We start from the raw sequence: 14,087 nt of genomic DNA on the forward strand, positions 1-14,087 counted from the left end.
ACCGTCATTAAATGTTTACTCTACGTTCCATAACTGTGATGGCGTAATTTCATTTGCCATTATTTCTGAATCCATATTATAAAATAGTTTATAAATGCACATTATGTTGCCAGTTTCATATGTATGTTTACTTTTACATGCACTTTACATTTGATACTTACCTTTAAGTCTTAGGTAAATATTTAAAGTGTTAATTTAAGCTGCTTTTCAGAATGCTGCTGATACAGCGGTGTCATTAAAAGCGATAGCTCAGAAGAAAGTTAATGAAGTCAATTCCTCATCGATACCACCCTCAGGTTAGTTTGTTAGTCATAATTAGGCATCCACAGTAGGCAGAGAACTTATATTTTTTACATTGTGTTTTTTCCACAGCTTTTGGTTTCTAGATGTTAACCTGACTGCCTCTTTACACTGACTCAAAACTGTACATTTGTATACTTATAAAATAGTTTCTTCCTGAAATAGGCTTGTATAACTCGCCTAGTTGCCATTTTGGGGACTAATTCTTAGCTAACCCACTTAGTTGCTCTTTTACCCAAGCACCCATATGGCCCATAGACACAACAAAACATCTCAGGCACTGTCAACCTGCTCCTTTAATGTGAAATGTAACTTTACTAAATTTACTATCTTGTAAATTGAGAAGAGAAAACAGTAGATAATTTTGTATTAACCCCCACGAGACCTACTCACACTCATACAAAGCAGAAAGACAAAAATTGACAATTCCTGAAAGTAAAACCTTGAATTTTATTAGAACACCAACCATTGCTCTACTAACTACAAATACATCATTAGCCACTACTTGGGCTGCCATTTAGTGACAGGCTTCATGTTAGCATAGTTGTGGAGTCAGAAACCCTTACTATCTACCTCACATCTAACTCCTTGACAAGCTGTTCTGCAAAGAATGACACATTTAAGCTTTTTCCAACTTGTTTGAGAATTTGTAACTACAGTACCTTAGTGAAGTTACAAGATCTACATTACTACATTGAGAGCTACATTGTGGTGGTGTTCCATCTTCCTTGGCTTACATACATACATACATACATACATACATACATACATAGTATTAGTATATTTTGGTAGCAGTCTTTCCTGTAGACATATATTATTAAATATGACCGAAAAAGTAAGATTAATAATTCTAACACGAATTTTCTCTATCTTTCGTACATTTCTTTTCACTGTTGGTGGTAATTCAAAAATCAATTCTCCAAAATTCATTTTTATTTCTAGTCTGACGCGACACTTGAGCGCTTTTCGTAAAACTTATTACATTTTCAAAGACTTTAGTTTACACATACACAACTGAATAGAACTTACACATCTCCGATTTGTTTATATCTACATTTGAGTGAGGTGGTATTTAATAGGGTATTAAATTCATCAACACAAGACAGAACACGAAACAATGGGTATTGAATAGAAGTGATTGTAGAAAGCCTATTGGTCCATATTTCTTGATGCTTCTATATTGGAGCGGAGTCTTGAGGTGGGTAGAATATAGTTGTGCATTAATTGGCTGTTGATTGCTGGTGTTGACTTCTTAATGTGTAGTGCCTCGCAAACGTCAAGCCGCCTGCTATCGCTGTATCTATCGATGATTTCTGTGTTGTTTACTAGGATTTCTCTGGCGATGGTTTGGTTGTGGGAAGAGATCTCTTCCCACAACCAAACCATCGTGTGTGTGTGTATATATATATACTGTATATATATATATTGTACCTAGTAGCCAGAACGTCGTACTCGGCCTGCTATGCAAGGTCCAATTTGCCTAATAAGCCAAGTTTTCCTGAATTAATATTTTTTCTCTAATTTTTTTCTTATGAAATGATAAAGCTACCCATTTCATTATGTATGAGGTCAATTATTTTTTATTGGAGTTAAAATTAACATAGATATATGACCGAACCTAACCAACCCTACCTAACCTATCTTTATAGGTTAGGTTAGGTAGTCGAAAAACAATTAATTCATGAAAACTTGGCTTATTAGGTAAATCGGGCCTTGCATAGTAGGCTGAGAAGTGCGTTCTGGCTACTATAAATAATAAATAAATAAATGTTTATTTAGGTAAGGTACATACAAGAGATTTTACAAAAATGCCAAAAGCCACTATTACGCAAAGCGTTTCGGGCAGGTACTAGGACTAGGTACGATATATATATATATATATATATATATATATATATATATATATATATATATATATATATATATATATATATATACTCATATATATATATATATATATATACTCATATATATATATATATATATATATATATATATATATATATATACATATATATATATATATATACATATATACACACACACACACACACACACACACACACACACACACACACATTCAAAAGGTGACACCCCTAGGGTCAACACTTGCAGCAGAGGAGCTCCAGCATATTTCAACAATCCTAAGTATTGTAGTACAGGTTGATGGTAGTGAGTGGTGTCCCACAGAACATAAAGGTATAGTGCTCTTGAAAAATAGGTGAGATAACAGGAAAGTGCTAAGGGAAGTGAAGAATCGGATGAGAAAAAGTTGCCCTAGTGTTTACAGTGCAGAGAAGAACATTCAAGATGGCCACTGGCAAGGGGAAAAACAAAACAGAGCTTGATTTTGAGGGATTCAATGAAGAAAGCATTGATATTAGTAGTCTACATAACAAGTTGGTAAATTTAGATACTATAGTGAACTCTCATGTAGAAATAATTAGTAAATTGAAAGAAAGTAATGACCATTTGAATAGCAAAGTTTTATGTCTTGAGGGTTTAGTGAAAGACTTGCGCAAGGATAAGAATCAATTGGAAACAAATTGCAAAGCCATGGAAGAAGAAAATAAACTCTTAAAAATAGCTTTGAAAGAAGTTAAAGTAAATTTAAACATAAATGACTACAATAGGTTAGGCAAGGAAATTCAACAGGAGAAACAGCTTTTGTCAGCACAGATGGAGGAAGTTACACAGGGAATAGAACAGTGCAAGAAAGATATGCAACTCACTTATGCACAAGTGGCCAAGGAGAAGGAAAAAATAGAAGAAGCAGTAAAGGAAGTCAAACACTGCAGCAACCAAGATAAAACAAACATTAGGCTAGAAGTGAGGAAAGAATTGGCATCTAACCCGAAGTTGGTGCAAAACACAGTTGATCGGAGTAAGTCCCTGATCATTTTTGGCTGCAAAGAAAAGGCGATAACATCTAGGTCAGAAAGAGCTGTAGAAGAAGCTAAAGTAGTAGATAAAATTGTTGGCCTCGTGGAAGGTCTTACAAACAGAGAGAATGTGTGCGACTACAGGAGAATAGGCAGGTACGTAAAAGGGAAAGATCGACCTTTGAGGATCACCCTAAACGGTGCCAAACAGATGGAAGAAGTACTAAGGAATGCTAGAAAATTGCAAAGGGATGAGGATGGGAAAGGGTGGTCGTTAAGACGAGATCTTTCAAAAGAAGATAGAGAGAAGCTGAAACTGAACCTCGCCGAGGCAAAACATTTAAATGAGAGCAGGAATGAAGAAGAAATAAATTCTTTTTTCTACAAAGTGATAGGGGTAGGCAAACCAGTAAAGTGGTACATAAAGGCAAACCAACAAAATCAATAGAGAGAGGGGGAGTGAAGAATAAGGAGAGGGGGAACAAGTTCCTGAAGATTGCATACACCAACATAGATGGAGTGAGATCGAAGATACTGGAGTTAAGTGATGTAATACAGCTGCAGACACCAGACATTGTTGCACTCACGGAGACAAAACTTGAAGATGTAATTTTAAATGAGGTCATATTCCCAAGGGGCTACTCAATTTGGAGACGGGACAGAAAAATTAGGAAAGGCGGTGGCGTTGCTGTGCTGGTGAAAGAACACCTAAAGGTGAAGGAAATAATGACTGCCAATCCACAAGAAGTTGACATAATAGCACTAGAGATCTGCTATGAGGATGATAAACTAATGATGATAAATGCATATAGTCCACCGCCAAGCAGCACATGGTCAAAGGAGGAGCTAGATAGTAAACGTGAAGGTCTTATAACAATAATGAGAGAGATTATAGCGAGAGCGGATAACGATAGATCACGACTGTTGATAGTCGGTGACTTCAACTTGAAATCCATAGACTGGGAAGCATATGAAGCTAAAACAGAAGATTTTTGGACCTGTAAATTTGTAGACCTCATCCTGGAAACATTCTTGTATCAACATGTTAAACAAGCTACGAGGATGAGGGAAGGGGACGTTCCCTCCATGCTAGATTTGATATTTACCAGGAAGGAGGAAGAGATATTTGACATTCAGTACCTTCCTCCCTTGGGTAAAAGTGACCATGTCTTTTTGGGAATAAAGTATGCAATGCGTTATAAGCTGGAAGAAAATAAGGAGGTTGAAGCAGTTGAAAAACCAGACTTCAGGAGAGGACATTATGGTGACCTTAGAAATTTTTTTAGTGAGTATAATTGGACAGACTTGATGCTAGGCAAGGAAGTGAATGAGATGTATGGCAAGTTTTGTGAAATATATGATAAAGGCACAAAAAAATTTATACCAAAACAGAGATGCAGGACCAGAAAACAGGATTGGTTCGACAGAAATTGTGAGAGGGCAAGAGACCAAAAGACACAAAAATGGAATCAGTATAGGAAGAGGCCAAACCCCCAAACATACCAGCGATACAAAGATGCGAGAAACAATTATACAGCAGTAAGGAGAGAGGCAGAAAGAAATTTTGAAAAAGGGATAGCAGATAAATGTAAAACAGAACCGGGCCTATTCTACAAATTCATAAACAACAAATTGCGGGTAAAGGATAATATCCAGAGGTTGGAAATGGGAAACAGATTCACGGAAAATGAAAAGGAAATGTGTGAAACATTAAATGAAAAGTTCCAAAGTGTGTTTGTACAAAATGAAATCTTCAGAGAACCAGACACAATAAGAATTCCAGAGAACAACATAGAGCGGATAGAGGTGTCTAGAGATGAAGTGGAAAATATGCTAAAGGAGCTCGGGAGGAACAAAGCAGCTGGCCCAGATGGCGTTTCACCATGGGTTCTGAGAGAATGTGCATCTGAGCTCAGCATTCCACTTCACCTGATCTTTCAGGCATCCCTGTGTACAGGAATCGTAGCAGACGTGTGGAAACAGGCTAACATAGTTCCAATCTACAAAAGTGGCAGCAGGGAAGACCCCCTCAATTATAGACCTGTATCATTGACAAGTGTAATAGTGAAAGTATTGGAAAAGCTAATCAAAACTAAATGGGTAGAACACCTGGAGAGAAATGATATAATATCAGACAGACAGTATGGTTTTCGATCAGGAAGATCCTGTGTATCGAATTTACTCAGTTTCTATGATCGGGCCACAGAGATATTACAGGAAAGAGATGGCTGGGTTGACTGCATCTATCTGGACCTAAAAAAGGCTTTCGACAGAGTTCCACATAAGAGGTTGTTCTGGAAACTGGAAAATATTGGAGGGGTGACAGGTAAGCTTCTATCATGGATGAAAAATTTTCTGACTGATAGAAAAATGAGGGCAGTAATCAGAGGCAATGTATCGGAATGGAGAAATGTCACAAGTGGAGTACCACAGGGTTCAGTTCTTGCACCAGTGATGTTTATTGTGTACATAAATGATCTACCAGTTGGTATACAGAATTATATGAACATGTTTGCTGATGATGCTAAGATAATAGGAAGGATAAGAAATTTAGATGATTGTCATGCCCTTCAAGAAGACCTGGACAAAATAAGTAGATGGAGCACCACTTGGCAAATGGAATTTAATGTTAATAAATGTCATGTTATGGAATGTGGAATAGGAGAACATAGACCCCACACAACCTATATATTATGTGAGAAATCTTTAAAGAATTCTGATAAAGAAAGAGATCTAGGAGTGGTTCTAGATAGAAAACTATCACCTGAGGACCACATTAAGAATATTGTGCAAGGAGCCTATGCAATGCTTTCTAACTTCAGAATTGCATTTAAATACATGGATGGCGATATACTAAAGAAATTGTTCATGACTTTTGTTAGGCCAAAGCTAGAATATGCAGCTGTTGTGTGGTGCCCATATCTTAAGAAGCACATCAACAAACTGGAAAAGGTGCAAAGACATGCTACTAAGTGGCTCCCAGAACTGAAGGGCAAGAGCTACGAGGAGAGGTTAGAAGCATTAAATATGCCAAAACTAGAAGACAGAAGAAAAAGAGGTGATATGATCACTACGTACAAAATAGTAACAGGAATTGATAAAATCGACAGGGAAGACTTCCTGAGACCTGGAACTTCAAGAACAAGAGGCCATAGATTTAAACTAGCTAAACACAGATGCCGAAGAAATATAAGAAAATTCACCTTCGCAAATAGAGTGGTAGACGGTTGGAACAAGTTAAGTGAGAAGGTGGTGGAGGCCAAGACCGTCAGTAGTTTCAAAGCGTTATATGACAAAGAGTGCTGGGAAGACGGGACACCACGAGCGTAGCTCTCATCCTGTAACTACACTTAGGTAATTACACTTAGGTAATTACACACACACACACACACACACACATACTTACCTAATTGTGCTTGCGGGGATTGAGCTCTGGCTCTTTGGTCCCGACTCTCAACTGTCAATCAACTGGTGTGCAGGTTCCTGAGCCTACTGGGCTCTATCATATCTACACTTGAAACTGTGTATGGAGTCAGCCTCCACCACATCACTGCCTAATGCTTTCCATTTCGCAACCACTCTGACACTAAAAAAGTTTTCTAATATCTCTGTGGCTCATTTGGGCACTCGGTTTCCACCTTCGTCCCCTAGTGCGTGTGCCCCTTATGTTAAATAGCCTGTCTTTATCTACCCTATCAATTCCCTTGAGAATCTTGAATGTGGTGAGCATGTCCCCTCTAACTCTTCTGTCTTCCTTCCATGTATGTATGTATATATATATGTGTGTGTGTGTGTGTAATTACCAAAGTGTAGTTACAGGATGAGAGCTACGCTCGTGGTGTCCCGTCTTCCCAGCACTCTTTGTCATATAACGCTTTGAAACTACTGACGGTCTTGGCCTCCACCACCTTCTCACCTAACTTGTTCCAACCGTCTACCACTATGTTTGCGAAAGTGAATTTTCTTATATTTCTCTGGCATCTTTGTTTCGTTAGTTTAAATCTGTGACCTCTTGTTCTTGAAGTTCTGGAGCCAGATTCATGAAACAACTTACGCAAGCACTTACGAACCTATACATCTTTTCTCAATCTTTGGCGGCTTTGTTTCCAATTATTAAACAGTTAATGAGCTCCGAAGCACCAGGAGGCTGTTTATAACAATAACAACAGTTGATTGGGAAGTTTTCATGCTTGTAAACTGTTTAATAAATGTAACCAAAGCCGTCAAAGATTGAGGAAAGATGTACACGTTCGTAAGTATTTGCGTAAGTGCTTTCGTGAATCTGGCCCCTGGGTCTCAGGAATTCTTCCCTATCAATTTTATTGATTCCTGTTACTATTTTGTACGTAGTGATCATATCGCTTCTTTTTCTTTTATCTTCTATTTTTTCATACTTAATACCTCTAACCTCTCCTTGTAACTCTTGTCCTTTCAGTTCTGGGAGCTACTAAGTGGCATGTCTTTGCACCTTTTCCAGTTTGTTGATGCGCTTCTTAAAATATGGGCACCATGCAACCGCTGCATATTCCAGCTTTGGCCTAACAAAAGTCGTGAACATTTTCTTTAGTATTTCTCCATCCATGTATTTAAAAACCACCGCAAACACCACCACAGTGCTGTACCACCATAACCTACCACCACAGTGCTGTACCACCATAACCTACCACCACAGTGCTGTACCACCATAACCTACCACCACAGTGCTGTACCACCATAACCTACCACCACAGTGCTGTACCACCATAACCTACCACCACAGTGCTGTACCACCATAACCTACCACCACAGTGCTGCACCACCATAACCTACCACCACAGTGCTGCACCATAACCAACCACCCTCATGGCTCACGATCTCTTACATGTGATATTTAAACACACGTTAACTCTTTAAGCTGCTTCTGACCAGTGATTAAGTAGATTTATCATTTTACTGTGTATATTTTCTTTGTTATATTTTGTCTCCCACCAGTAAGGTGTAAATAGCACCATATCTCCTGTGATGGAGCAGGATGAGACTGTGCTGGAAGACTTGGCTTGTGTACAGTAAAGGCTGGCTACTACTTCACTTTCATGAAAGTAAAAAACTGGGTAGTAACTACAGTATTACAAATTTGTGTTTCAGTGTTGGATGGCAGCAGTTGTGTTGTAAGCAGCAGCAGTACCACATCCAGCACCAATACAAATAGTAACAACAACTCCAGCAGCACTAATAGTTCGGGAAAATGTCCGGCAACTTGTGAAGCTCATATTCCTCCGCTATTAGGAGTAGCGCCACTTGGTCCTGCTCAGTTAACCGTTGAACATGAGCTACAATTTAAAATGCTACAGGCGGCCTTTTTCCATATGCCTCACCCGTCCGATTCGGAGAGATTGAGACTACACTTGCCACGCCAACCGTGCCAGACGCCGCTCTACTATCCACAGGTGAGCGGCCTCGACCCGCTGGTACGCATAAATATGATTTTCTGTTTTTATTTGCATTAACATTTCTGAAATTTTTTGAATATACAAATACCTGTAGAGATAATTAGTTGTTAATAATTCATACATGTATTAGATATTTAGGTCTGTTGCCCTTTTTCTTGTGTTGCTCTATTTATTTAAGGTTACAAATTAAAGATTTGTATAATCAGTTAAGAGTGTTATGTATAATAAGATTGAATGGTAAATTGATGATGCCTCTGTGAATGAAGATCTGAAGGAAGGCAAGCTTGTTCAGCAGGAACAAGGGAGAAACAATAGAAAGACAACGATAGCATCTGTGACCAACTTTTGAGTGAAAGGCACGGCAACGATTACGGATAGCCTAGTGGCAGTAGGAAACAAAGCCGAAAAAGCGTGTCCTTGTGGTGATGTGCAGGGCAGCGGTGTGGATTGTGTGGTCAGTACACAGATCTTAGAATACTGTACCTCAAAAAGTTGGACAAGAGGATTGAAGCTCTAGAAAAATTAGCAATGGCAAACAGATGGGATGTAGTGGAGAGTGAAGTGGGGAATGAAACGGAGGGGAAAGAAAGTAGAAAGTAAGGAAGAGGATGGAATATCATGGATGGAAGAGTCTCAGGGAATGAACTGTCCATTAATGATGGCAGTGTTCAACCCAGTGTTGTTGAAAATTTGATGAAGAGGCTCAAGAAAAATGTTTTACAAAAATAGAATTTAAAGAGGCTGTGGACAGGGCGAGGTCGCTTATCAATGAAATAGAATGCAGCAAAGTTAAATAGTCTGAGGACATAGAGGGAAACATTAATGCATCTACGTTGTATTTCTCCCATGTTGGTGTTACTTATTTCTTTGTCAATGAAATACATTCTTGAAGGACATCATGCTCTATAACATTAGAAGGATCTTATGCTTTACCTGCTTGATACCTGGTTGATGGGGTTCTGGGAGTTCTTCTACTCCCCAAGCCCGGCCCGAGGCCAGGCTCGACTTGTGAGAGTTTGGTCCACCAAGCTGTGCTTGCAGCGGCCCGCAGGCCCACATACCCACCACAGCCGGCTGATCCGGAACTTCTCTTAGAAAACAGTCCAGTTTTCTCTTGAAGATGTCCACGGTTGTTTCTGCAATATTTCTTATAGTCGCTGGGAGGACGTTGAACAACCGTGGACCTCTGATGTTTATGCAGTGTTCTCTGAGTGTGCCTATGGCACCTCTGCTCTTCACTGGTTCTATTCTGCATTTTCTTCCATATCGTTCACTCTAGTACGTTGTTATTTTACTGTGTAGATTTGGGACCTGGCCCTCCAGTATTTTCTATGTGTACATTATTTGGTATATCTCTCGTCTCCTTTCTAGAGAGTACATTTGGAGAGCTTTGAGACAATCCCAATAATTTAGGTGTTTTATCTCGTCTATGCGTGCCGTATATGTTCTCTGTATTCCCTCTATTTTAGCAATCTCTCCTGCTCTGAAGGGGAAAGTGAGTACTGAGCAGTACTCGACGGGACAACACAAGTGACTTGAAGAGTACAACCATTGTGATGGGATCCCTGGATTTGAAAGTTCTCGTAATCCTTCCGATCATTTTTCTGGCTGACGCTATGTTTGCTTGGTTATGCTCCCTAAACGTTAGATCGTCGGACATCATTATCCCCAAATCCTTGACATGCTGTTTTTCTACTATGGGAAGATTCGATTGTGTTTTGTACCCTGTATTATGTTTCAGATCCTCATTTTTGCCATACCTGAAATTTATCACTGTTAAACATCATGTTATTTTCTGCTGCCGAATCGAAAACTTTGTTGACATCTGCTTGTAGTTTTTCGATGTCTTCAGCAGAGGTAATTGTCATGCTGATTTTTGTGTCATCTGCAAAGGACGACACGAAGCTGTGACGTGTATTTTTTTCTATATCAGATATGAGAATAAGGAACAGTAGTGGTGCAAGGACTGTACCTTGAGGTACAGAGCTTTTAACATCGCTTGGACTCGATTTTATCTGATTGACTGTTACTCTTTATGTTCTGTTCGACAGGAAATTGAGTATCTAGCGTCCTACTTTTCCAGTTATTCCCATTGACCTCATTTTGTGAGCTATCACCCCATGGTCACAGTTGTCGAACGCCTTTGCAAAGTCTGTGTATACGACATCTGCGTTTTGCTTTTCTTCTAGGGCTTCTGTGATTTTGTCAGTGGTTGAGTAACTGTGACAGACAGGATCTTCACGCTGTTAATATGGAGTGTATGATCTAACTACTTTGTGCATCATTTGTAAAGTTATTTGCAGCATTATTTCTTTACTTTCTGTGAACTTGCAATTGTCTGTTTTCCTTTGCTTCCTTCTTGGGGGTTTGTTTCTACAGTGAAGGTGAACATGAATCCTCTGGTCACATTAGCAAGGAAGGGCTCGTGCAACATTTTGGTTACTAGAAGCCTCTGAAATGCAAGATAGGCATTTCATTACATTCAACTCTGGTTTTATGGGAGTTTTCGTTCATTTCTAATAGTGTTGGCTCCTATTTTTTGCCCTTAAAACTTAGTAGTGTTCTTGTTGAACCAGACGGGTCTTTGGATAAGATCCTAGAATTTTTGGCCTCCTTTCATTTCTCGGTGGGCTGGCTCCTTTGCTCTAGGACTCTATGCTCAGGGCTGCATTCTTCCTGAGTTTGGCTTGGTCCAATTGTGTTTGGGAGATGCATGCTCTTCTGTGTCATTAGTGCTTCCTCTGCATATGGCTTGGGTAATAGGTGGTGGGTTTTTTCCAAGACTCCTCCCTCCTTACATAAATATGAAATGTTTGCATTGTCCTTCTTTAGGCCTGGTCTCATAATTATGGAGTAGACTATATTTTTTGACTGGTGGCTGCAGTGCAGCATTATTGCTAGGCCATATAGGATTCCTTTTTGGATGCACTTTTTTTGTTCTTCATTCTGGGCTTCCCTGCTGTTAAGGCAAGTCTCCCAGATTGTTCATAAGATAATGTTGCTCAGTGAGTCTGCATCTTACCTGCAAGCTCATGATGTGTCAAAGTATACTGTGTTAAACAGGGGCAAATGTTTGAAGGTTGGCTAGCCTACCATCTGTTGGGAGTGCTGTCAACTTAACATACTCTTTACTGTGCTGCTGATAAGATGCCTATACTGTAATGACATATTAGCACCATTAGAGCTGTTATATTGAAATAATACATCTTAAGTTTTGCAATACTGTACAAGTTGAGATATGTGAGAGAAGATATTGTCTGCACCACCCAAACTAATGAGATACCCTCCTTCCCCCCTCCCCCTCCCACAAGGTACATGCATGCCTCTCGGCATCCAACCTGGAAAACACTAGGCCATCTTGTAGCTTGCTGCCGAGTGATTGTTATACAGACATATGTTTAGGGAGTTATTGAGATTCCTCATTGGTTACCAGGTGTTTGAATCTAGTGCGTCTTTAGTTTGTTTTTGTTAATGAATCTAATTTATGTAATTAAAGTTGTTATTATTATACAAGATCTCACGGTTTCTTTCACTTCTCTCCGCAGGTCTCACCTCCGATGTCTGATACAGTTGATTTCTTCCAGCGACTGTCAACAGAAACTCTCTTCTTTATCTTTTATTATATGGAAGGCACGAAAGCCCAGTACCTTGCTGCTAAAGCTCTTAAAAAACAGTCATGGAGATTCCATACAAAGTACATGATGTGGTTCCAACGGCACGAAGAGCCAAAGGCAATCACAGACGAATATGAACAGGTGAGTTCTTAAGTTTTTTGTATTGGCTAAGTCTTATTGATTAGCATATAATGTTTATGCTTCTCATGTTCTTGTAGGTTTCTTTGGTATCCATTTAAGCTACCCTTCCAATGATTTGATTACCTTACCCTGTGATGACTCTGAGGAACAATGTCCCTACGACCCAGCCTCTGACCAGGCCTCATGGTTGGTAGTTTGGTCAACAAGGCTGTTGGATGCGGCTGCTCGCAGTGTGATGTATGAATCACAGCCTGGTTAATCAGGTACCCTTTAGAAGTATTTATTGAGTTCTCTCTTAATCACCATGAGACTGGCTAGTTATTCCTCATATGTATAGAGGGAGAGTGTTGAAAAGTCTTGGGCCTTTGAGGTTGAACGAGTTCTCTGTGTACCTATTGCACCTCTGCTTTTCATTGTGGCTATTTTGCACATCCTGTCATGCCTTCTGATCTCATGTGATGTTATTTCTGTGTGCAGATTTGGAACAAGTCTAATATTATTCAGGTGTAAATTATGATGTATCTCTCGCCTGTGCTCTAGAGAATATAAATTTTAAAATTTATTTGGTCTCAATTGGTAATTTAGATGTTTTATAGAGTGAATCCTAGGAGTAAAGGATCTTTGCATATTCTTAAGGTTAACAATTTCTCCAGCTTTGAATGAGGCTGTTATTCTACAATAATATTCCACTCTAGAGAGCACTAGTGTCTTGAAAAGTACTTTTTAAGACAAGAATGCTCACTAGAGTAGAATATTATTGCACACTAACAGTCCTATTCAGAGCTGGAGAAATTGCTGACCTGAAGAGCATGCAAAGCTCTTTTATTACTAGAATCCACTCAATAAAACATCTAAATTATTGGGACAGCTTAAAAATGTTAAATCTGTATTCCCAAGAGTTCAGGTGGGAGATACACATAATGATTAACACTTGGAAAATAATATAAGGACTGGTTGTGAATCTGTACACAGAAATAACACCACATGAAACCAGACAGCATGACAGGATGTACAAAATAGCTGCACTGAAAAGCAGAGGTTGCAATAGGTACAAAGAGAACTCGATCAACATCTATGGCCCAATGCTTTCCAACATTTGTCCCCTACACACATGGGGTTTAATTGGCTGACCTCTCGCAGTGTTTAAAAGAGAATTTGATAAACACCTTCAAAGTATACCTAATCAATCAGGGTGACTCATCATCAATGAGCCACATCAAATAACCCGGTTGACAAGACCACTAACCAGGTGGTGTGGTGTGGTTGGAGACTAGGCTGCAGGGACTTTGATCCTTGGAATCATTGTTTGGTATAAGACAGGTAGACTATACTTGCAGTTATAGAAGGAAATGTTACCATATATGGTTCAAAATTTAAATTTAGATGTGCTCTGTTTGCATCTGAAATTAGTGTTGCTTACCTCCTGGAGATTTATAAGATGTGTAGGAGCATGCCCACATCTTTATGCCCTCCCACATGACTATTGAAATTTGGCATGTTAACACAGCAGAAAATTAACACGTTCATTAGTGAAACCAATTTCATTTACAGTATTGTAAATAGCATAAATAAATATGTACTGAATTTAACTAAAATTCTCTGGAAGGGCCAAATGGTGCACCGAGGTATCTCAACACTTACGAGTTACATCAGACCTACTGTAGTGAGTCTTCAAAAGCTACAGGAGACTTGAAGCCAAAGCCTGATGCCCTTCATATAGA

The 14,087-nt window shown here is 39.2% G+C and overlaps 1 protein-coding gene across 17 annotated transcripts in view; it reads left to right on the forward strand.

Annotated features, from left to right (window-relative positions):
* The window catches only part of Not3 (CCR4-associated factor Not3), a 107,749-nt gene that overhangs the window by 89,683 nt on the left and 3,979 nt on the right, over positions 1–14,087 (forward strand). For 13 of the 17 annotated variants that reach the window (XM_045767122.2, XM_045767126.2, XM_045767123.2 and 10 more), the window contains 3 exons: positions 212–296; positions 8,307–8,629; positions 12,157–12,366. In XM_045767122.2, the coding sequence (XP_045623078.1) occupies positions 212–296; positions 8,307–8,629; positions 12,157–12,366 (618 nt within the window). The remainder of the gene's footprint in view (positions 1–211; positions 297–8,306; positions 8,630–12,156; positions 12,367–14,087) is intronic. The other 4 variants (XM_045767125.2, XM_069317966.1, XM_069317967.1 and 1 more) reach the window with 1 other exon arrangement.

This window comes from Procambarus clarkii, chromosome 89 (genome assembly GCF_040958095.1).
Source record: "Procambarus clarkii isolate CNS0578487 chromosome 89, FALCON_Pclarkii_2.0, whole genome shotgun sequence".
NCBI classification, from domain to species: domain Eukaryota; kingdom Metazoa; phylum Arthropoda; class Malacostraca; order Decapoda; family Cambaridae; genus Procambarus; species Procambarus clarkii.